Source organism: Syzygium oleosum, unplaced genomic scaffold, assembly GCF_021117445.2.
Source record: "Syzygium oleosum isolate NSW1041296 unplaced genomic scaffold, Sole_v2.1 Sole_v2.02, whole genome shotgun sequence".
Lineage (NCBI taxonomy): Eukaryota > Viridiplantae > Streptophyta > Magnoliopsida > Myrtales > Myrtaceae > Syzygium > Syzygium oleosum.
Window position 1 is genome coordinate 22778891 of NW_026607486.1, and position 22756 is coordinate 22801646.

General features: G+C 41.8%; 3 protein-coding genes and 1 long non-coding RNA gene across 5 annotated transcripts; 2 read left to right on the forward strand and 2 right to left on the reverse strand.

The window, feature by feature from the left end:
* Positions 1–1921: 1921 nt before the first annotated feature.
* Positions 1922–9486, forward strand: LOC115684935 (CSC1-like protein At3g54510). Of its 2 annotated transcripts, XM_030609895.2 has the most exons (10): positions 1924–2325; positions 2421–2561; positions 3129–3192; positions 3381–3593; positions 4178–4372; positions 5118–5416; positions 6212–6491; positions 6936–7214; positions 8070–8303; positions 9115–9486. In XM_030609895.2, the coding sequence occupies exons 1-10, from the start codon at positions 2042–2044 to the stop codon at positions 9280–9282; spliced, it is 2157 nt and encodes a 718-aa protein (XP_030465755.1). In that variant the 5' UTR covers positions 1924–2041; the 3' UTR covers positions 9283–9486. The 2 variants fall into 2 exon arrangements, with proteins under 2 accessions (XP_030465756.1, XP_030465755.1); XM_030609896.2 differs by lacking the exon at positions 8070–8303 and having other exon boundaries at positions 1922–2325.
* A 602-nt stretch (positions 9487–10088) lies between these two features.
* On the reverse strand, positions 10089–13320 carry LOC115684936 (annexin D3). Its single transcript, XM_030609897.2, has 6 exons — positions 12933–13320; positions 12409–12554; positions 11962–12189; positions 11095–11307; positions 10900–10989; positions 10089–10422 (listed from the first exon to the last, which is right to left on the reverse strand). Exons 1-6 carry the CDS (start codon positions 13219–13221, stop codon positions 10219–10221), a joined length of 1170 nt encoding a protein of 389 aa, XP_030465757.1. The 5' UTR covers positions 13222–13320; the 3' UTR covers positions 10089–10218.
* A 4844-nt stretch (positions 13321–18164) lies between these two features.
* LOC115684889 (annexin D4) lies at positions 18165–20262 on the forward strand. The gene is made up of 6 exons (XM_030609831.2): positions 18165–18289; positions 18455–18627; positions 19069–19287; positions 19382–19600; positions 19715–19786; positions 19869–20262. The coding sequence occupies exons 1-6, from the start codon at positions 18166–18168 to the stop codon at positions 20076–20078; spliced, it is 1017 nt and encodes a 338-aa protein (XP_030465691.1). The 5' UTR covers position 18165; the 3' UTR covers positions 20079–20262.
* On the reverse strand, positions 19977–20736 carry LOC130137443 (uncharacterized). Its single transcript, XR_008815880.1, has 2 exons — positions 20436–20736; positions 19977–20356 (listed from the first exon to the last, which is right to left on the reverse strand). It is a non-coding gene; the product is annotated as an uncharacterized LOC130137443 (long non-coding RNA).
* Between the last annotated feature and the right edge of the window lie 2020 nt (positions 20737–22756).

Genomic DNA, 22756 nt, shown 5'->3' on the forward strand with positions numbered 1-22756 from the left:
CGGGGGCGTATCTGAACTTGTGGCCAGGAAGAGGCGGATCTACTCCCGCCACGTGATTGGCGGAGAGTCTCATTTGGGCTTGGCTTCTTGCATTCGGGGTTTCATTTTCATTTGGAGCGACGCGGGTGGGGCCCACGCGGCGGGTCGAGTTGGTGGTGCACTTGGTTCGGGACGTCGCTTTCCATTTTTGGGGGACGGCCCAAAAAAAAAAAAAAAAAACCAGACGAAACCTTTCCTTTTTTTCCATTGGTCTTATCAACATATTAGGAATATAAAAAAATGGTTTTCGTATTGACATTTTTGTGGTGGATTTGCTAATTCCCATTCACTAATGCCTCCAATAGAAAACACTATCGTTGCAATGTAAGTAGTTTAACCCGTACTATTTATACACGACAGTTCTCGTGGTATTATTGAATGAGCAAATAAAGCTACAATCTTGTCTAAAAAAGTAGGCATGTATGAGCACATTTGAGTACATCCAAGCTCTTGCTTCACTTGTAAGTGGGTACCTTAGCGAGTAATGCTAAAGAGACAAACACCTGCACTGAATTGATACCCTCTCTTTTAGTCGTGTAATAGATAAATGAGCAGTTAAACTTAGGCCGGGTTTGGTTCAATATTCTCAAAAGACTTTTGGCCTCCAAACTCCTTTGGATAAAAGTTGAGGTGTTTGGTTCAGCATTTCCAAATACTTTTGAGTCAAAGTTAGCAGTTCCAAAGTTTATTAGCTAAATGCAAGTACCACCCAACACTGGCATTTAACACTTTTGGAATGTAGTTTTTCATATTTTAATGAACTTTTCCTCCTAACTCTGCGCTCACAAATATTTGTATATTTTAATTTTGCCCTCAAAATCACTGTTCATATTCTCCCTCCTTGAATCAAACGTTATGGATCTAGATTTGATCACTAGTCTAACGCCTCACCGACGGGTACCGCAGGATTGGGTTCGTGCGTCTATGTCAATGAGTGCAGGACTGGGTCGCTGAGGGTTTAGGTTTGTGCGGATCTAGGTCACTAAGGTTGCACAACCCTCGATATTGCCTTGCCTTGGCTGCCCAGGGTCGCGGGACCTCAGCATCGTCTCGCCTGGCCTCTTCAACGGTTCGATTGTCTTTGGCAGTGGATTTACTTTGGCCAAATTTGCTTCCACGATGGGATATCTCTATTCTCCAATAGCCATACCTTATGTTTTTCCCATTTATTTATTTTTTACTTCAAAGTACTTTGCAAAATGTGTATCAAGATTCACTGAACCAAACGGTATTTGTGTTGAACAAATGGACCTTGAATATGAATTTATGAGGAAAATGACTTTGCATTGGTGTGCATGCATTTTTTAATCCACACATGTACAAAACTTGGCAGGTGATGACTTTTTTGAACGTCCGATGTCCGATATTGGGGCTTCCGCACAATTTTTTCCAAGCGTAAGGATCATTTTGAGAAAAAACAAAATGAAGTCCAGAGGATACTTTGAAAATTGAATATCGATGCGGGCCGCTAATTACGTTTTTCTCCGTTGACTCCATTGGCATTGACCGTCGCTAACTATGGAAAATACTAGCAGATGCAGAACCCGTCAAGAAAAAGTCAATAAATTCAGGGACCCAATTGAAGAAAAACAAAAAGTTCACACCATCAGATTGGGAGAACGTGACAAATTCAAGACCCAACCGGCAATCGCAAAACTTCTGGGCAGAAAAACCCAAAAAAGGAGACGGGGCAATTCACTCAAAAGCTTCCCCAACATTCGTCAGCATCCGTCGGATCAGGTAACCAACGGCCGAATCCTCAGGCAACGGCTCCGATGGGACCGCGAATCCTGGAGCCGTCCGCACCGGATCAAGCAAAGAAGCGCAGCGCGCTGACAGTTGCAGAAGCACCGTAACGTAACGTCCCCTCGCGCCACCGCCACGTCGTCACTCATGCAAAGGTGGCACCTGTACATCGCCCGACGCGCGCTCTCTCCCTGCAACTCCAACCTCCGTTTTCTCTCTCTACACTCGCAGTGCTTCTCTCTCTCTCTCTCTAGCCATGAATCCGCAGAGCCTCCTCGCGTCGGCCGCCATCAACATCGGCCTGGCCTTGGTGGTCCTCTCCCTCTTCTCCGTCGTCAAGAAGCAGCCGTCGAGCGCCGCCATCTACCACGCGCGGCGCCTCTCGGAGCGCCGCCGCGTCCCCTTCGACCCGCCGCTCGCGCTCCGCCGCTTCCTCCCTTCCGTCTCGTGGATCGCCCGCGCCTTCCGCGTCACGGAGGACGAGATCCTCGAGTCCAGCGGCCTCGACGCCCTCATCATCATCCGGCTCTTCAAGTTCGGGTTCGATCGGTTCCTCCAGTGCGGTCGTTTAATCGCGATTTAGGCGCTTGTGACTGCCTTTAACGGACTTCGTTGTGCGATGGATCTGGTTGCAGAATCAAGTTCTTCCTGCCTTGCTCTCTCGTTGGATTGGTGGTGCTTCTGCCTGTGAACTATAATGGCCAGGATGGACCGCCTGTGGATTACCTGTCCATGGACTCTCTTGCGATATCTAATATCAGAAGAGGCTCTGACAGGTGAGGGTGAGGCTATCGACTTACGCTAATATGTGTTGTGTTCATGTAATCGAGAGAACTGAGTGATGTGCGTGTTCTGAGTACATGGGAATATTATGGGCTTATTGCAACTGACATGTCAATCTACCAAATCAAACATTCGACACGCCATTACGCGCTTGTACCGTCACGCATAAGCAGACAGATGTTTTCTCTTTTTGGTTGAGGTTTAACTGGGAGGATACGAAGATGCTGGATCAAATGGTAACTTGTGAGGTCTTTGGTGGTGAGGAGTTACTAAAAGGATCCGGAGCTCAAACCAATTTGCCACTATGTAGTTCCTGGGAAATTTCTCAAACGCATGTGAAATGGATGGTAATTTGGTAGCATAGGTTGTCAGCACAAGCTCATGTCAAACAACCTCAGATCATCATCCAAAGGATGATTACCTGTTTCGTGTCATCTTTGTGTGTTCTTTTCTGTCTGATGTTCGATCAATGCATTTTAGCTAAATAAAAGGCAAATGAATTGATTAACTGGGTCGGCTGATATTAAGGTGCTCATTCGTTTTTACCTCATCATTGCCAGGCTTTGGGTGCATTTCACTTGCTTGTGGTTGATGTCTGTCTATGGGCTATACCTTCTTTACAAGGTGGGTCTATGGTTGCAATTCTGGAGCATGACTGAAGTCCTCTCTAGATGAATTCAAGGCATCTTGCTGTTGATCCAGCTTACTTAACTGAAACTTTAGAGTCCTTCGATTGATGGAACGACCTTTCCACAGTGCTTTTTAACATCAATTCAAAATGTTGCAGTGATGGCTGACCATTTTCCCTTCAGGAATATAAAGAGATCTTGGGTAAAAGGATCCACCGACTTCAGATTATTAGACATCGGCCAGACCAATTTACTGTTTTAGTTCGAGGAATCCCTCTTTGTACTGATCATAAGGCGCGTGGTTGTTCTGTTGACCACTTTTTCTCTAAGCATCATCCGTACAGTTATCATTCTTACCAAATGATGTACGATGGAAGCCATCTCGAGAATCTTTTGGTAAGACAATTGTACGAGGTCACTCGTTTTTATGCCATTCTTTTGGACTTTGCATGTTTGCCACTACAAAAGAACTTACTATGAACTTATCTTTGGTTTGACAATGGTAGATTGCATTATCCTTTTCCTTGGTGTCACTTTTTGAAAATTCTACACTTCACATTGACGAGAGACATCTCTGATGGGAGCATCATAGTTGGTGGAGTTTTCAAGCCTTCATAAGATTGGGTCTTGGGTTGCTTATCAATTGTCTTGGGGGATCAAACTCCGCTATAAATGAAAGACATGCAACATTTAGAATTCCTCTCTCTCTCTCTCTCTCTCTCTCTCTCATTGTGATGTCTTCTCATAATAGCCTCTTTCCTCTTCAGTATAGTAAAAAAATGATTGAATTTGGAAGTGTCCTGGCCTTCCCATTTGACAATAAGACCATGGTTCTTTATTCATTTTTTTTTTTGGATGTTTATGGTTATAGAGAGCCTTTCTTTGCCTAGCATACTTCTTAGAGTACTTTTTCTGCGTAACGAGTGATGCATCTCATTTCTGGTTTATTTCCTTCAACATCGAGAAGTATGTTTGTGCAGGACCAGGCAAAATCTATTGCAAGGAAGATAGAGGATCTTAGAAAGAGATCCAGTGTGGAGAAACATAAGAGAGAGTTCCTTCTCTTGTGCACTAATGGAGAAGATTCTACTAAAATAACCTTGCAAGAGGAGAAGCTTCAGGAACTTTCTCATAGGATCCATCAGTTACAGTGTGAAGATATGCTTCAGGATAAGGTGCTTTACTTTCTGGCAACAATTACATTTATTCACACTCATTTTGTCTCGATACACTTTTTGTAATATGTTGATAACTGGGGGAGTGGTACATATTTCTGACTTTGAATGCAAGCTAATGTTGTGGATAGATTTGTATCCTATTTCTCTCTTCTTTCTGCAAAATGTACTTGCTCTGTCACTGCATTATTGTCCTAGTATTTCCATAAAATGACTAGAATTCTGATAACAGTTAAAGCATTGTCCACATGTTGAAGATTTAAGTGCTGCAAATTTTTTGTGGTAATGAAGGAAGAATAGTTTCGGGTGATACATCAAAATTATGATTTTGTAATGTCAGATAATCAGGGGACTGACTATAATGTGCCAGACTAGAAGAAATTGGTGATTGTTCTCTGTTTAAAAGAATTTTTCCCCCATCCCATCTCTTGGCCATGAGAGGGAGAGAAGGAATATTAAATGTATTTGATCCCTTAGCAATTAGCATGCCTTTTTCTTCAGGTAAAATTAATTTTGATCAAGATCTAACTGAGAGGATTTTGAATTTCCTCTGAAGCCAAAGAAGGAATCTGGTGAATGTGGTTACCTAGAAAGCATACGGATAGATGAATGCCAATGTGGTTTGTTAGATGCCTCTTGTGTTTGTCTTGATTCCATATAGTTCATCGGATGAAGGTCTTCATATTATATTTGCAGCTCCTTGCAGACCAAAATATCTAGTTTTCTGAGTTTTCCAATCTTGCAGGAGTTGCCTGTTGCTTTTGTCATATTCAAATCCCGATGGGGTGCTGCCCTAGCTGCGCAATCCCAGCAACATTCACATCCGCTCTTATGGACCACTGAAGTGGCTCCAGAACCAAGAGATGTATCATGGAAGAATCTGGCCATTCCAAATAGAGTTTTGCCACTTTACAAAATTGGAGTCATTCTTGCAGCAACACTCCTTACTATTTTCTTTGCTGTTCCAGTGACTGCTGTTCAAGGAATAGCCAGATTTGAGAAGCTTAAGAAGTGGTTTCCTCCAGCCATGGCTGTGCAATTGATGTAAGGTTCTTGTCTTCATCAAGCTCTTACAACATATGAATTCATGAAGCGCACTTGAATAGTTTCACTAAGTGATTATTGTGCGAGAAAATCTAAAAGAGAGTAGTGTACGTTTTCTTATCACCGGTAAAGGGAACGACATTGTGGTTTGCTAGATCTTTAACCATCATGATACAGCAAATTGGCTTCCTATTGAAATATTTCCATGTGTGCAAGCCGAAATTGCAACAAACACAGTTATGGACTATGGATGCTGCCATTATACAGTAGCAGCAGCTTATGTACAAAATAAAAGCATGAAGTCTTTTTGATTTTTGATCTGGTGAAGACAACTGTCTTTCATTCCCAATTGATGATTTCACCAATTTTCTCTTCCTATTCCTTTGGTAATTTTTTGATTAGATGGTTAGGGTTAGTATAGTACTGCAACATATTAGCCCAAACGAGGGACTACACCTGGCCTGCTAACTTGCAACAGGTTAGGTAGTGCACCATCTGCCCGGTTGATGAGCATGTAGCTTCCAGGTCTCTGAGTGCTCTGTCACATGCTAGACAGGATCTAAAGACCGTGCGCTTCTAAACTCAAGATATGAATTGAGTTTAAACAGCCATGTTAATGAAGTATATGACTGCGAATTCTCATGAATGTATGGATTAGGCACGGTCTTTTGGAATATCCCTAAGACCGGTGTATGGAGTTGCTTGACGTTCTTATCGTGCTTTGCTTGTCAAATGTACAGCTTCTCTCTGTGATACCTACTTGGTTGTCCTTCTGATGTGCTGATTGGTTTGCAGACCAGGTTTGAGTTCCATTGTGACGGGGTATCTGCCAAGTGTCATCCTTAATGGATTTATATACGCCATTCCCTTTGCAATGCTTGGAATGGCTAAACTAGCAGGTTATGTATCAAAGAGCAAGGAAGAGTTGAAAGCTTGTGACATGGTTTTCTACTTTCTAGTGGGAAATGTTTTCTTTTTGAGTCTGTTGTCTGGATCTTTGCTCGATGAAATAGGAGAATCAGTTACTCATCCAAAGAACGTCCCAAGTCATCTTGCTAGGGCTGTTTCTGCTCAAGTAAGGATAGCTGAATTCACTCATGCCCCTTTTTGCGTTTCCCTGGAGTTAGATTTCTTCTTACTGGCTAAAACCTGATAAATAATGAGGGAAAAACCATTAATAAACTATAAAGCAAGCTACACTATTTTCCGTGGGCACATGGATATCCGCTCAGTCATGATGTACAATTTTTACAGTGAAACATTGCACAACGTGTTGAAAATTTAACATGAAGAAGTATTAAAAAAACTGTAGAAGTCAAACTGGTCAAAGAAACCAGCGTGAAAGTAATGTTACCTTGTGAAAGATATCTGGGATTAGAGTTACACTGCATCTTCTCTTATTTACTAGTTGATTTGCCTAATCTGCATGTGTGTTGGTACTTTCATTTGTTTTATCAGCGTTACCTGGCATCTGTTCTGTGGATGATGCACACAGCTAAATCCTTTCCTTCTCTTTCAGGGAGATTTTTTCATTACATACATATTGACAGATGGGCTGTCGGGTTTTTCGTTGGAGATTCTTCAGCCTGGATTACTTCTGTGGGATTTAATTAAGTCACTCACCTATAGGCAACGGAAGGAGAAAGAACCATATCTTTATTCTCTACCTTACTTTAGAGTTATCCCTGTGGTCTCATTGGCGATGTTAATTGGAATGGTGTATGCCCTAGTTGTACCGTTGCTAGTGCCATTTCTCATTTGCTACTTCTGCTTGGGATATGTCGTGTATATAAACCAGGTTTGTTTTCTAATCATCCTCGTGTCCAATAGTTCATGATGGATAAATTGATACTCCATCCACCCACTCACCCATACGCACGCACACTTATTCTACATGCTTATTCAAGCATGGGGATTCCTTGGTTGCAGCAATAAGAAAGTTTCACGTATGGTAAGTAATATCATGAAGAGACTGGACTTAGTCTAAGTAGGCTTCATGTCTATGTGGGTAGTTTTCTCAAAGAATTTGTTCTTCCGAAAGTTTTAGTCAAAATTAATGCTCAAATCTAGCTAGGCCTTCTGCATACAGAGTGGGTAGAATAAGAATCAATCGGTAGAGCTTTTGCTTGCTTTTACTTATGACCAGATGGTAAATCAGAGTTGGAGCTGTGAAGTGTTTGAAAAGATTCATATGCTGTTTAAACTATAGTTTGTCCAGAATCGGAGAGTGGGTAGACAACATTACAAACTTATGCTTTGATATATGTACATGATTATGTGCACTTCCTTTCTTTCTCTGCTCTTTTGGGCCATCCCTGTTATGCGTCATTAAAAGGTGTGGTTACTTTTGCACTGAGTGATTTTGTAGGTCTGGCTTATCAGTAGAGTGGGATAAGCTATCCTAAAATTAGAAAATGAAACAACAATTAGCTCCAGCAGTACTTTATTTGTGTATGAGAAGAGTATTTGATTTGTTCTAATTTCATGCTTCTCGCATATTGTGATCATTAGCGTTTGCTTATCATTTTGCTTGGTTTAATTGTTACTGAGTTATTTGTGATTCAGTTTGGCTTGATTTGTTGGTGTAAAGAATTGTAGATACGAAAAATGAAACTCTTATCACATAAAGAACATGTGTTTCATGGCTTTGCAGATTACAGATGTGTATGCAGTTACATATGAGACGTGCGGAAAGTATTGGCCATACATTCATCACTACATTCTCATCGCAATAATTCTTATGCAAATCACGATGATTGGTCTTTTTGGACTAAAGTCAAAGCCGGCTGCTTCTATATGCACAGTTCCACTTTTGTTATTCTCTTTGTTGTTCCATGGGTATTGCAAGCTTCGTTTCTATCCTACATTCCGCAACTACTCCATACAGGTGTTCATGCGGCTTTGCTGTTGCTATTTTATTTATTGTTCTGGTCATCCTAATGTTCTGAACATGAATTTTCTAGATTTTTGTGCTAGCTTCACAAATTGGCTTTCCCTTGTTGTTTTTGGCCTTTTTATGCACTGGAGACTATCTATGTCTACTTGGTCCTTTAGTCCTATCTTATTAGTCTGCTACAGTTTGACTAGAAACGCTTTCAGATTCTGGATGCTTGTCAAAGTAGGAACTTGGACAGAAAATAAAGGAAAATATCTCATTAACGAGCAGATATGGCTTACATGATCACAGGAGTAAATTGGTGCAGTGGATTGGAATACTTTACATGTCGCTTTTCCTTATCCGTGGTCTCTATACAGCCTATTAGAGAAGACGATCAAACAGCCCGTTTGAGTTCTGTATCTTCTACAGGATACGTGCATATACCTTCGCATGAACATATGCATACATTATATAAAATTTCAGCTTGCCAACTTGACTATGGCTCCTGTTTATGGGTATTAGCTGGTTTTGTCATTACATTCAAGTTTCACATGTCTTCCTGATATATCGGGTTATCACATGACTAGTTTTCTCGTGTTGGTTGCTTCACGCCCTAACTAGGACTCTTTCAATTCGTCTGTTGATGTTGACCGAAAAAACAAGAAAAATCGCCTGTGCACTATAATTACATGTATTTGCAGTGACATGGCTCTCTTTTCTGAGTTATGCACACTATGTATGGTTGTCCTGTGAGTTATTTACAAGTAGGATTCCCCACCCACGCCTTACAAGGATTATTTTCTGCCCTTGCAATGGACAGGATGCTACTGAAAATGATGAATTTGATAAGAAGAGCAACCAGTTGGAACTGAGTTCTGAGATTGCAAAAGATTCATATTGTCCGCCATTTTTACGACCCATGAACCTTGCGGCATCAGAGTCAAGCTCGACGGAGCCGCTAGTGTCTACTTCTCGGTCTCCAGCTTGAGTATTTTCACTCTGCCTTTTCAATATAGCATTTTTTAGATCAAAAGAATTTTGTTAAGTAGATTCCTTTATGGAACTCTCCTTGCAGGCTGCACTCTATCCTGTTCCACTTTTTCTCATAGTAGTGATTGTTGGGGCGTTAGTTGGCAGAAAAATGAGGCGCCTAGATCGCACATAGATATAAGAGTTATTGTTTTCACCCCGAGTATTTGATTCATACATTTCTTTTGCTTTGTGTTGCAATTCCATGTGAATTGGTAGATTTTCAGGGCCATATCCATATGCACTTGACCTCCACCCTGTTGTATGATATCTTCCATGCGGATTTGGCGACTGGTAGGTTCTGGCATCAGTCGGGTTAACCAGCAGATTTAAAGCCTCGGATTATGAACAAACTCGAAGTACCGGCATTCAAATTTTAAGTGTCCTAATGATAGTTTAACACAATGTCCGACTTCTTGGAAGGGGCGAACACCAGAGCATTGGGTGGAGAGTGTCTTTCGCCTCGACGTTTCTCGGAGTAACTTTCTGAAATATTTTGCGTGGTGGATGCCTTAAAGTGGAGCAGAGTTTTCTCGTGGCTACATTTATTAGAATTTCTCCATGAGAAAATTGAGGAATGTCTTTTGCCAGATCTGGTTTCTTGGAATTCTCTCGTTTAGTTTTGGCACAAAGGAACAAGATGTAGAGATGGACTATGGTCTATAGATTGATGCATTAGAAACCAGCTGTCTGGTGATGCCATGGCTAAACAGATATTATGATGACAGACACGAGGACTTGATTGGATGATAATGGCACAACGAATTAGGAGTAATGCACAAACAATTGCTTCGGGCACCCTGCAGAAGGTGGTGCGTAAATACACGAGCAAGTTTTCATATCAAAACAAGCACACACTTGGACAAGCCAGCACACAAGCAGCGAAGAATGAAACTCATATTTTCGCTCCAAGCAATGTCAACAAGAAATCTTTGTAATATCCCGATGTATCGCCAATAACGGCGCTGTCTAGGCTGCTTTTGTATAAGTTATTGTATTCACCTCTGACCTTCATCATGTCAATTTCAGCTCGGGTTATGATGGCTCTGGTGAGCGAATCTTCGTCCGTGCCGAGCCCTATTATGGAATTTCTGACCACCTGGTGATATTTAAGGATCAAAGAACAAAACTTTTTGAGCACAAGCCTATTGAAGTATGTAAAGCCATTACACAAAAGACATGCCAAGCTTCATACTAGAAAATCTAGCAGACATATTTAATAAATTCACATGCTCTATTTCACATTCCATGGCCTAAAATCCTTCAAAAGCCACAGGTCGTTATAGAAGCGCAAGCCGTCGTGGTTTTAGACATAACAAGAATTCAGGGAGTAGTGGTTTGCTGGCTTCTAAGAATTCCAATTTAACATAAAACCGCATCCATATTCAACACTCATGGGAACGTGAACTGACTCAAAGCCAATGGATAATGCCTTTAATTATCATTATCGCATCTCACACGATCATGTCTTTTAAGTCTTATAATTGGATTATATTCTCTTTTATGTCATCATAAATGATTGGCGTATCAATAACACACTGACACCGGATGATTGGCAGCGGATTACTATACTGACCTCTGCAAAGTGTCTCTCGGGGCAATCTAAGCAACATATTACCACTCTTAGCAGAGATTCAAGATCACCCTTCCCGCAGCTCTTGATATCCTGAATGATGCAAGACATCCCGATAAACTCCTCAAAACAAAAAAAGAAGAAGAAAAAGATAAAGACAAAGGATTGTGTGATAAGTTAGAAATGCAAATACTAGACCTGGTCAATAGGAGTCCCATAGTTCTGCTCGTAGCATTGGAAAGTTGCTCGGAGCTGAAAAATGTTCCTAGTGCCAAGAACCCACAAAACAGAATCTTGATCCAATTGCTTGCTTTCGATTGCTTCATGCAGCAATGCTGCTTCTGAATTAGCAACATCCATATTTACCACTTCCTTATCATATCTAAAGGAGCTCACCAATCCTACAAGGATCTGCAGAAGCAGAGACATTGCAAATTATGAGGGAAGCTCTGAAATTGGAGCTACTAGATGGAGGTAAACAGACACGAAGTCATATTGAGATGTAGAGTGTCGTCAATGCGAAAAACTTCCCACTTTTACTATACCCTTCAGCATGTTCTGGACACGCTCCCAGGTAAGACTTCGTAGAACAATTCAAAGTTTGAGTCAAACATCAGCTAAAGGCCATGGACATGCACCAGAAATGAAGCATTCACTCGAGCAAACAGAACTAGAATTTGATATTTACTAAATTACATCAAGTGTCAGACTTATTTTGGGACCAGATAACTACTTTTAAGGTCTGTAATCAAGTTAAAAACAGCTAGCAATTGAACATCAGTTTACCTTAACCCCCTTCAGTTGTACTTGAACATTACGAAAACAGTGATCTGACATTATTTTAGGATTATAGCTTTTCATGTGGTTACTTGTTGGCAATTTCAAAACGGCATGCCAAACTGCTGCAGGTTTATACTTTTTCCTGAAAATGGCCAATGAATACAAATTTCTTCTGGCAAACGTATTGTGCATGAAAGAAAAAAGTTCTTTTCGACTGCAAAACCTACATAAAGATATTTAGCACCATCCTAAAGAGGCAGTGTCACCGCTAATCTAAGCATTTACCTTTCTGAAGGGCAAAGATATCGCCGACAGGATGTCTTCCTCGAGCGAGCCATCATAGAGTGAACAGTAGGCCTGCCTTACGGCAATCAGATGGTGGGGAGATGTCGCACATGCGATCTCAACAATCGGAAGTAAGTGGTTTATGCCTTTACTTTTAGTCTGCAAGGCCTCCTTTGCCAATCTGGCGTCCCTCTCCGGAGGATCATATGTCCAGAAGATCACTGCTTTCTGAAAGAAACCAACCAATTCTCAACAGTCAATTTGCCATATTGGCAAACATCACTTCCAACATAAAACATGCTTGTGTTTAGTTACCATACTTATACTTTAGTCGGAACCCGGCATCTATATCTTGGTGAAGGTAAAGACATGAAGCCAGGTCGCTTGAGCATATCAAGTTATATGTATATATGAAAACGAACAATGCAAAGGACATGATTAGCGTACTCTGAAATCCCCAGAGAGCTCGGAATAAAGACTGTTGACGAGGGATTCGTTATAAAGCTGCTGATAAGTCTCCCCGATTACCCTCCTCTGACTTGCATTCCTGTGTCCTAATATCCATATGATCGCCTTCTCATCGGTTCCCCATCCTACATCCACCAGCCAATCCTCAACAACGAATCGAACATAAACGCGTAAACTAGGTCGAGAAGAAGCGCTCATCTCTGGGAACTATCGCCGAAATCAATAAAGGAATGCAAGTCAAAGGAGGAACAATGCTAATCAGTGCACACCAGGGACGGCACAACACGCAAAACACCCCAAACGGAAATACTTATCCGGTTGTTTTCTATCACTGCATGAAGTCAAAACTCACTAATGAACAGTCGAGGATGCAAAAAACCACCTCAACCTCAACCGGGAAAAACGACAAGCAAATCAGGAAACACCGGAGCCGGAGAAGAACGAGAAAACACGCAACACGACGGCCCAAAAAAAAAACATATCGCCAGCGATGGAGAGAGAACCTTCGAAGGCCTTCCGGAGCCTCGCGCAGTCGTCGGACGGGGACGGGACGACGTCCGGCACCCTGAGCGTGGCCATCCCCGTCGCCGGCGAGAACCTCCCCGGGGGACCTCTCGGGAAACAGCTGAAGAGGCAAGAGCAGCGCCTCCCGATCGAAGGGTTCAGCTTCGCTAGGGACGCACTGATGCTCCTTCGCCGTCGCCGCCGTCGCCTCCTCCTAGCGCTCTTGTGCCGCAGCGTTTCGGTTTCGGTTTCGGTTTCGTCGTCTTCGCGAGCTGTTTCCTTCTTCATAGGCCTAACCGTCGCTGGAATTAAGGAGCTTTCTCCTCTCCTCTGAGCTGTTTCCCCTCTCTCTCTCTCTCTCTTTCTCTCTCTCTCTCGCTCGCTTTTGCTTTTTTTTATTCCGATTTTTACTCCCCTTAAATGTGTGATCTTTTCGTCACGAAGGCCGCGATTACTTGATATTTGCGCTTTCCTCCCCCACGAGACTTTTGCAACGATGACCCTTCCTTTTTGTGTTTATCCGAAAATCATCCTCTGGAGTTCGGTGCCTTTCTATTTCGCACCCCAATTCCGGAATTTTGACGTCACACGACTCCATCCTCGAGCGATGTGCAGTTCTTTGGACCCATCTTTTATAATTCTCTCTTAGTATGTATTAATGGCGTCTTGTTGATGAAAATCATGTGCTAAAATCGGTGACGGTGGCGAAGCAATAGGCGGTAGAATTCAGATCGTCAATAGGAATAAAACGCGTATGCATCATTTGCATTCGATGATGGATCAAATGTGCGATGATTATCTGATTCAACATCACTAGGGCACGTCAACTGCCGAACGGTGTCAGCGTCGGATGTAATGTGGGGCGACAATTCGAGATAAAGGTAAGCTACGGTTCATCGGAGAGAAGATAATATGAGTTACAGGTCGGACGTGGTGATGGAAGAACTATAATAAGGATCGATGATGATGTGTTGGTTCACGCTTAATTTCATATTCATTAGATGTAAATATCTCGATCGACTAAATTATAGAGAAGGCGGTCGTCCCTACTCATGGACGAGCCATCGTTGATGCACATTTGAATGTAAGTAAATAACACCAAACGAGAGGATCCGACGCGACGATGATCATCGAAAGCTGAGAAAATTGTCCAGAATCTATCGCACTTTTGCCAATTCAATCCTAAATCTTTTAAGTTTGCCATTTCAGTTATAAACATTTCGCTTCTTACCAATTGAGTTCATCTGGTCAATTTTGGTCGACCGGCATTAACGTGGCTGCCGGCCAACGCTGACGTGATAATTTTTAAATATTTTTTCTGATTTTTTTAATATTTTTTTTTCTGCCTTCTTCCCTCTGGCCGGTTCGGCAACCGGCTAGAGGTGCAGGCCGGCGAGGTCGACCTCGCCGGCCTCTGGTGAGGGCAAGCCTCACTCGCCGCTGCCAAGTCGGCCTCGCCAGATCTGGGCGAGTTCGAGCCTCGCTTAGCCAAGGCAAGGCCGACTTGCGACGACGTTGGCCGGCCTTGCCTTGGCTGGGCGAGGTCGAGTGTCGCCCAGCCAAGGCGAGGTCGCCTAGCAGCGGCGGGCGAGGTTCGCCCTCATCAGTGGCCGACGGGGGCGAGCTTCGCCAGAGGCCAATGAGGTCGACCTTGCCGGCTTGCGCCTCTGGCTGGTCGCCGGACTGGACGGAGGGAAGAAGGTAGAAAAAAATATCTAAAAATATTTAAAAAATTCAAAAAAATATTTAAAAACTACCACGTCAGTGTTGGTCGGACAGCCAACGGCCATGTCAGGCCCGGCCAATCAAAATTGGCCATATAGACTCAATTGATAAAAAGTGAAAAGGTTTATGACTTAATTGGTAAACTTAAAAAGTTTATAAATTAATTGATAAAAATATAATAAATTTATGACTTTTTGGATAACCGGACTGGACGGAGGGAAGAAGGTAGAAAAAAATATCTAAAAATATTTAAAAAATTCAAAAAAATATTTAAAAACTACCACGTCAGTGTTGGTCGAACAGCCAGCGGCCATGTCAGGCCCGGCCAATCAAAATTGGCCATATAGACTCAATTGATAAAAAGTGAAAAGGTTTATGACTTAATTGGTAAATTTAAAAAATTTATAAATTAATTGATAAAAATATAATAAATTTATGACTTTTTGGATAATTTTTCCTCGAAAGCTTCATTCTTCTAAGCTGTGTGTGAATGGATTCACCCCTTCGCCAAACTTAAATGCACGACCAGCGTGCAACACATACACATCAGAACCGACATGTTCGTATCCTCGTGTTTCAGCTGCGCTATATAAGCTTATTCTGATAAAATCCTAAAACAAGATCGTGTTCCACAACAACGCCCCCCACACGTTACACCTGTCCCACGTAGGGTGAAAGAAGTTATAGCTGAAAACGACAGTACAGATTGAATGCACTGCAAATTTAGGTAGCATCAATGGAAACATCCACATCCACATCCACATCCACATCCCGAGTGAAATCAATCCCGAGAATGAACCATGCCGTGTCCATGTCTGTGTTCACTCATCTCCTTCCCCGTCTTGAGGCATGCAGTCTACGCACGTGAAAGATTTCATCAAATTTCTCAACGCTTGCTTTCTGCAATTATAGCGATGATGGGCACATCTGAAAGCTTGGTATGCATGCGTGTCCAGATATGCTTTGATTTTGTTGCTGGTCAGTGCTCGATCAGCAATGAATCGTCTCCACATGGCCGGCCATGATTCTGCAGATTATCATCAGATGGGTGGGCTCTTAAAGGGTCCCCCTTTTGTTTCCTTTCTTTCTTTTAAGTTATCAAAACAATGCTGCACAACACGTATTGCTCCATGATCACAAAGAATGATCCGGAAAGTCAATCTTTACAACCCATCTTTATACCCTAATATTTCATTAATCAGATTGGATTTGATCCTGATTTCATGACTTGGACAACGATGCTAACCTGTTTCATTCTCAGTTATTGCTCTTCCTTAGCTTTCTGGAAATTTGGAACCCTCCATGCTCTTCTTTTTCTTTTCTTCCACATCTGGTTTGGCTAGTTCCCCGTATGGACAGGGTCATCAGACATCACTTGCTAGGCCCAGTTCAATTAATTACACATTAAAGGGACAACCATGCGTGGATCACGCTTATCAGTTGACAAGACAAACCTCCTAGATGGGTTTTCACACCTTCATCTGAACCAGATGTCACGCATCAAGAAACTTCTTATAATTAACTAATTTGGTTTAGCAGTAGATACGTATCATGTCTGCAATATCCAGTTCAGACACAGCTCATATCAATCAACCTTAGCTGTAGAGAAACCAGTTCCATTCAAGACTCATCCTAGTCAGTACTTGTCTTCTGCAGATGCAACGACAATGGGACGAGGCATAGGAACTTTTACTGAATCGTTGGGTATTGCAAATGGTAATGTGCATGGAACTTTGGTGATACTAGTTGGTCTCTATGTTCACCAGGAACGAACGGCCTAGCCTATTCATATAGGTTCAATCCACCAATATATGGGATAATTACTAAAAGAGTTATAAATTTATCATACGGATGCCATCTAAACTTTTTTATTAAGATGATTTAATCATAAACCTTTTAACGATTTGCCTTAGTAGTTCTTTCAACCAATTTTGATAAGAAATTGTTGATATAAACGCTGACCGTCATACATGATACGGTTGTTGCTGACGTGGACAATTTTTGTAATTTTTTGTAATTTTTTTTTCCATTTTTTCTTTTAAAAAGAATTAAAAAAATGTAAAAAGTTATCCACGTCAGTATCGGCAATGCCACGTAGGACAGCCGGCGTCCATGTCAGCGATTTCCGGCTAAAAATGGCCGGAGTCCATGTCAGCGATTTCCGACTAAAAATGGCCGGAAGAATTACATTGGCAAATCGTCAAAAGATTTAGGACTAAATTGATTAAATTGAAAAGTTTATGAACGAATTGGCATTCATGCAATATGTTCAGGATTTTTTCGGTAATTTTCTCACCGATTTATACATGAAATGTATCTTTGCCTTTGTCGGAGACACCGTACTTCTTTTTAACCTCAGCCACAAACTTTAACTACCTCCTTACTACAACGTTAACCCTAGACGGGTCTAGGCTACATCCTAGAAAGTTGGGTCCCATACATCAATGATCGTCCTATTGTATAGGTGTCACATTTATCTCAAGATAATGATAATATGAGACATGTGATGCCCAACCCATTTCCATAATGTCGGCTCAACCACATCTCAGCTATTATTGCACGAGAGAAGATAGGTGTGGTGGATAAGGCATGGTCGTACTGTGGGCCATTTCCATCGTTTAATTCGCACCTACCTTGTCATAAGAAGACAAGGAAAAATCTGGTATCATATTCTGGGCCCCCCTGATCTTGATGTGCCTCCAAATGCAGGCCACACGGTCCATCAGGAACCAAACAAAAAGAAGTGTGAATTTTACGAGGCTCGAGTTTGCGATTTTAGCGACATTTACACGTCGTTTCTCCGAAATGTAAATAAAAAGAAAGATTGAATCGAACGGTGTCAATTGACTAATACGGTACTTCGACATTGAGAATTGAATGATGCTTCCGTTGATTATATCTTGCTGTGCACGGTTGATGTAACGGCGTTACTCATAGTTCTTCCCACAAAATTAAAAATTGCCTTGCATTGATTGTGCCCATTATTAACTGCGGAAGCTCACGAGTACGTGAGAGGAAAGACATGTGAACTGAAGGTCCTAGCTATGTAAAATTCAATTGATAGCGATAGAAGTAAGTTTTATTCAGACAGAAGCGCACCATCGAGTTCGAGGGTTCACATGAATCGGAATCTTCATTTCGGGTGCGCACAAGCAACGATATAAAAGACGAGGGGGGCAAACCGCAAAATTCGCCGACCCGGGGGGGCGAACTGCAAATTCGCTGAAGTACCGCGGGGCGGGGGGCATCACCGCAGCCCATTCAACTGGTCCCATTAATCCCAAGCCCTTTCCTGCTAAAAAAGCTACCTTTATTAACAATATCTCAAAACAAATTTTGCAACTCCCCCGCTCATTTAATAACCTCTTAATTAAACATACAACATCGGTTTCATCTTTCGCTGCCGTAAAAAAAAAAATTAAAAAAAATTCCCAAAAACAGGAAATTCCTTTTTCGGGATGACGAAAGTGACCTTGTGGGACCCTATAAATGCAGCAGCGAGCCGGCATGAAGACGATCGTCATTGCACGATCAAAATTCAGACCCCCGGGCACCCACCAAGAAAGCAAAGCAAGGGGGGAGACGATGGCTCAGTCCGATGAACTCGAAGCTCTCACCAGAGCCTTCTCAGGTCTCGTCCGTTCCCCGCTTTTCGTATTCGAATTCTCGGCAGATGTTCGAAGGATCGATCGCCCGAAATGATCGCTTTCAGCTTGCGGTTTGATCCGCTGTTCTTGTCGGGTGTTTGTCCAACGTGTTCAATGTGTCCGATGTTGCTCTTCCCGGGTTTTTTCAGGACACGGAGTTGATGAGAGGACGCTGATCGCGGTGCTGGGGAAGTCGCACCCCGAGAAGAGGAAATCCTTCAGGAAGGGGAACCCGCACTTCTTCAAAGAGGATGAGAGGAGCTTCGAGAGGTGGGATGATCACAGGATCAAGCTCCTCAAGCGCGAATTCATGCGATTCAAGGTACTCGAGTTCTTGGCGATGCCGCCGCTTGCCCGCGGCATAACTTTGTATGCATTCGCTTCGTAGTATGATCGCGCGGCGTCCTAAAGTCCCACTTCTGTCCTAGTGATGAAATCTTTATTGGCCGCAACGGTGATGTGATTCAATTGTTCGAACAATTGAATGTCTGTAAAGGATGACTTGATAGTTTTTCTTGTTTCTGAGAGATGGGAGTCCATTGAGAATGCTGGGGATAACTTGAAAACGTAATTTGATTATTTTCTGGGATGGGAAAAGAACACAATATATAGTGGCAAATTCAGAATTTTGACATGTGCTCTGGCGAATTTATGCCCGAATATAGCTGCAAGAAAAGGTATACGAATGATTTGCTCTGGCCATGAATTGCTTGAGAAACTAACGGCTGTTGATTGATTTGATGTTTGCTTCGATGAATCTCAGAATGCCGTGGTGCTCTGGGCCATGCATCCTTGGGAAAGAGATGCGCGTCTCATGAAGGAAGCCTTGATAGAAGGTCCAGATTCTTATAATGTCCTTATAGAGGTCGCCTGCACGAGATCGTCGGAAGAGCTGCTGGGAGCAAGAAGGGCTTACCACTCCCTCTTTGAGCACTCGATCGAGGAAGACATCGCTTCCCAAGTCCATGGCCCCGATTGCAAGGTGAGCAAAAATGCTTGGACCTGTGAAAATTGGAACATGTTCATAGCATCTAGCTGAATCTGAGTTGTTTCTGATAAAATAAAAAAAAAAGCAGCTACTAGTGGCACTAGTCAGTGCATATCGATATGAAGGGTCAAATCTAAAGGAAGATACTGCGAAATCCGAGGCAAAGATTCTTTTGAATGCCATCAAGAGCGGCGAAAAGAAGACCCAGGATGAAGAGGTCATAAGAATACTAACGACGAGAAGCAAGCCCCATCTCAAGGCAGTCTATAAATATTACCAGGAGATCGGCGGCAGTAACCTTGATGAAGTAAGAAATCCGAGTCTTAGCAACGTAAATCGTTGCTAATAAGTCAGTACTTTTGAAAGGGTTGTTTGTTTGGTAAACGTACTGAATTTCACACCCTGTTCTTCTCTGTCTCAGGATCTTAAATCTGACTCAAGACTACAAGAGACGGTGCAATGCCTGTGCACTCCTGAAAAATATTTCAGCCAGGTTATAGTTCGCCCGAGGCAATTGCCACTGCACTTATGTGTCCACATATGCATTGAATTGAACCTCCTGCTTTTGATTTCAGGTTTTGGATTTGGCATTAAGACCTGATGCAGACAAAAGTACGAAGAAGGCAGTGACTAGAGTAATCGTCACCCGAGCCGATGTTGATGTAAAGGAGATCGATGAAGAGTTCAGCAAGATGTACGGAGTTCACTTGTCCAAAAAGATTGAGGATACAGCTAATGGGAACTACAAGGAATTCTTGCTCACCTTGATAGCTAAAGGAGACTGATCCTGATAAAAAGAAATCTACTGGATTGATTGAGAATGACTCGACTTTTGAGTCCTGAGATGTCGATGTGGTCGGGATGTTCCCCGATTTTGCTTTGTTCCCTTCTTGTGCTTCCTTGTGCTTGTACCTGTCTTTTGTAACCTGATGAAGAGCCTAATAAAGTCCGGAGCCGGAAACCCTTTGAGTCGGTTTTCAGTTTTCACTGAAAAGTGCGTGAATTTTGCTTGGACAACTTCATCTGCAAAAGACTTATTGCCCTGCAACTGCAACTTTTGTCCCTAATACACATCCAAAATTGCAAGCTGCATCCTAGGAGTCCAAGACAAGAAACAAGAAGAGAGTTTGGCAATCCGCTACCTTTCCTGGTAGGAAAAGGGAAACAGTGAACCACTTCCTTAGTAGCCTTTGAGAGTCAATGGCAAGGTCAGCTTGAGATTGTGATCATAACTTCCTCACCATTCTACTTCTACCATGAAGAAAAGAGTTGATTTAGATCGTAGTCTCAGATCTCAGAGTAAGTGGATGACAAATCAAGCATATGCTCGAAATTTTCCTCTGTGAAATAACGGGTGTTTGAAAGTGAAGTAGGTGTAATGAGCTTAAGCGTCCATTTTGCTAATCAGGAAATAAAACAAGAGTAGAAAGCCCAAAGGAAAGAACAAATAGTAAGCGATATTTAACGATTGAAACTTAGAAATTTATTTCGGAAAAGACCCAATAAGGTCAAGATCGGTTGGATTGAAATTGAATTTTTGACTTTGAAATATGGTTTCAGTCGAAAAATTTGAACAAGAAATCCATAATTAATCATGTATTCACGAGTCGTCGTACATCGAAATTCTAAATATATTCTCATATTTGTGATTCATAAGATTAACAACCTTCTTCTCTAGACAAAGAGATAAGGGGATGGAGGAGAAGATGATATCTTCGTGGTCTAACATGGTAAAAAGTAACAAGAAGTTAAAAGAGAGAAGGAGAAAATATTAGGTGGTCCTGGACCGCCAAGTCAGAGTAGTCCCCGACCACTCACGAGAGGAGTGCAAGCTAAAGAAGAGAAAACTTTAATTTTTTTGGGCAAAAAAGGGGTCTCGGCCCGCCGGTCCCACCCGCACCACGTGGACCACGTGGCGCCTCGTGAGTGGTCGAGGATCACGCTGACTTGGCTGTCCGGACCACCTAATATTTTCTCAAAAGAGAGAGCGTCGTTGTCTAAGAAATTGAATATTTTAAAAGGGGTGGAAATAGTGCCGACAATCATCTCTCTTGGCCTCTCCTGTTTCCTCGTGCATACTGCATAGTTCCCACTTCTCAAAGATATCAGGGCTTCAAACAATTAAGCGACAAAAAAAAACACACACTTGTAATAAGCCATTTTTGTTTATTTAATTGTTGCATGTTAAACACATGTAATATGACACACATTATCAAAGTAAAAAAAAAAAGAAAGAAAGCATGAGAGATAGGATATAAACATATGGAAACCTATTCCTCTCACTTGGACAAGCAGTGAAAAACGATTTTTTTTTGTGCCAGAAGGGAAAGTCGTTTTTCCAAATCTAAGCTTATAGTTTACAGTTAATGAAAAAACACTTTTTGTCAACCGACTAGTTTTTCGTGAGTCATAAATTTGCCGCGTTAACCCACCGTTTAAAATTTTTCTCGACAACCGAGAGATGAGAAACTCTCAAGTGTGAGCTGCTCGAGCGCCCGAGCCGAGTGTCTCGAGTGCGATTTCTCCAACCGCGAATGATGGAAGACTCCGGAGGACGAGAGACTGAAGATCAAGCGCAAAATCAAAGATCATCGAGTGAAATAAAAGGAAGACTTTCTTAAGAGTAAGAGTAATTGAAGAACGTCAACCCTAATTGCTCCAATTTTTACCCAAATTTCAAATTCTATAAGATATCGTTTGAGCTGACATGAAAATTCATTTTCAAAAGATGTCTTCTTGGATATGAAATTGGAGATAAAAACTAGAGCAATGATGTGGAAATGCCACATCACTAATGGTGATTTTGGACTAAGGGTTCGAAGACAAATATGAAATCAACTAAAAGTTAATGGTTTTTTTTATGAGATAAAAAAAAGTTCAATTATAATTGAGATTGGATCTTAAGTTGATGATTTTTTTATGAGATAAAGAAAAGTTCATGATGGAATCGGGATTTGACTAAAGTCGGAGGGCTTTTTATGAGACCAAAAAAAATTAAGGGTAAAATTGGAACTGGAGCTAAGTTGGGGGTTTTTTTTTTTTTAGGGTATTAGGCCCATAAAAAGTGAAAAGGGTGTAATGAGCTTGGATCTGTGTTTCGTAATTCAGGAAGAGAAACATAAAATGCTCATAGGAAAGAACAAATAACGAGCAATCTATAGTAATTGAAACCTGCAAGTTTATTTAGGAAAAGACCCAATAAGGTCAAGATCGATTAGATTGAAATTTAACTTTGGACTTTAAAAAATGGTTTTGCTTAAATTATTTGAATAAAAAAATATGCAATTAATCGGGTATCCATAAGGCTACGCATGACAATCATTCTGTGCTCAGAATCTGATTCTGGGCAGAAATGATTCTTTTTTATTCTATATCCGGAAACAATTTATAAGCATTTGAAGGCGTTTGGTAACTGCCCAAAATTTTTGTTCTTAGAATAGAAAAAGAACAGAAATGCGTTCGG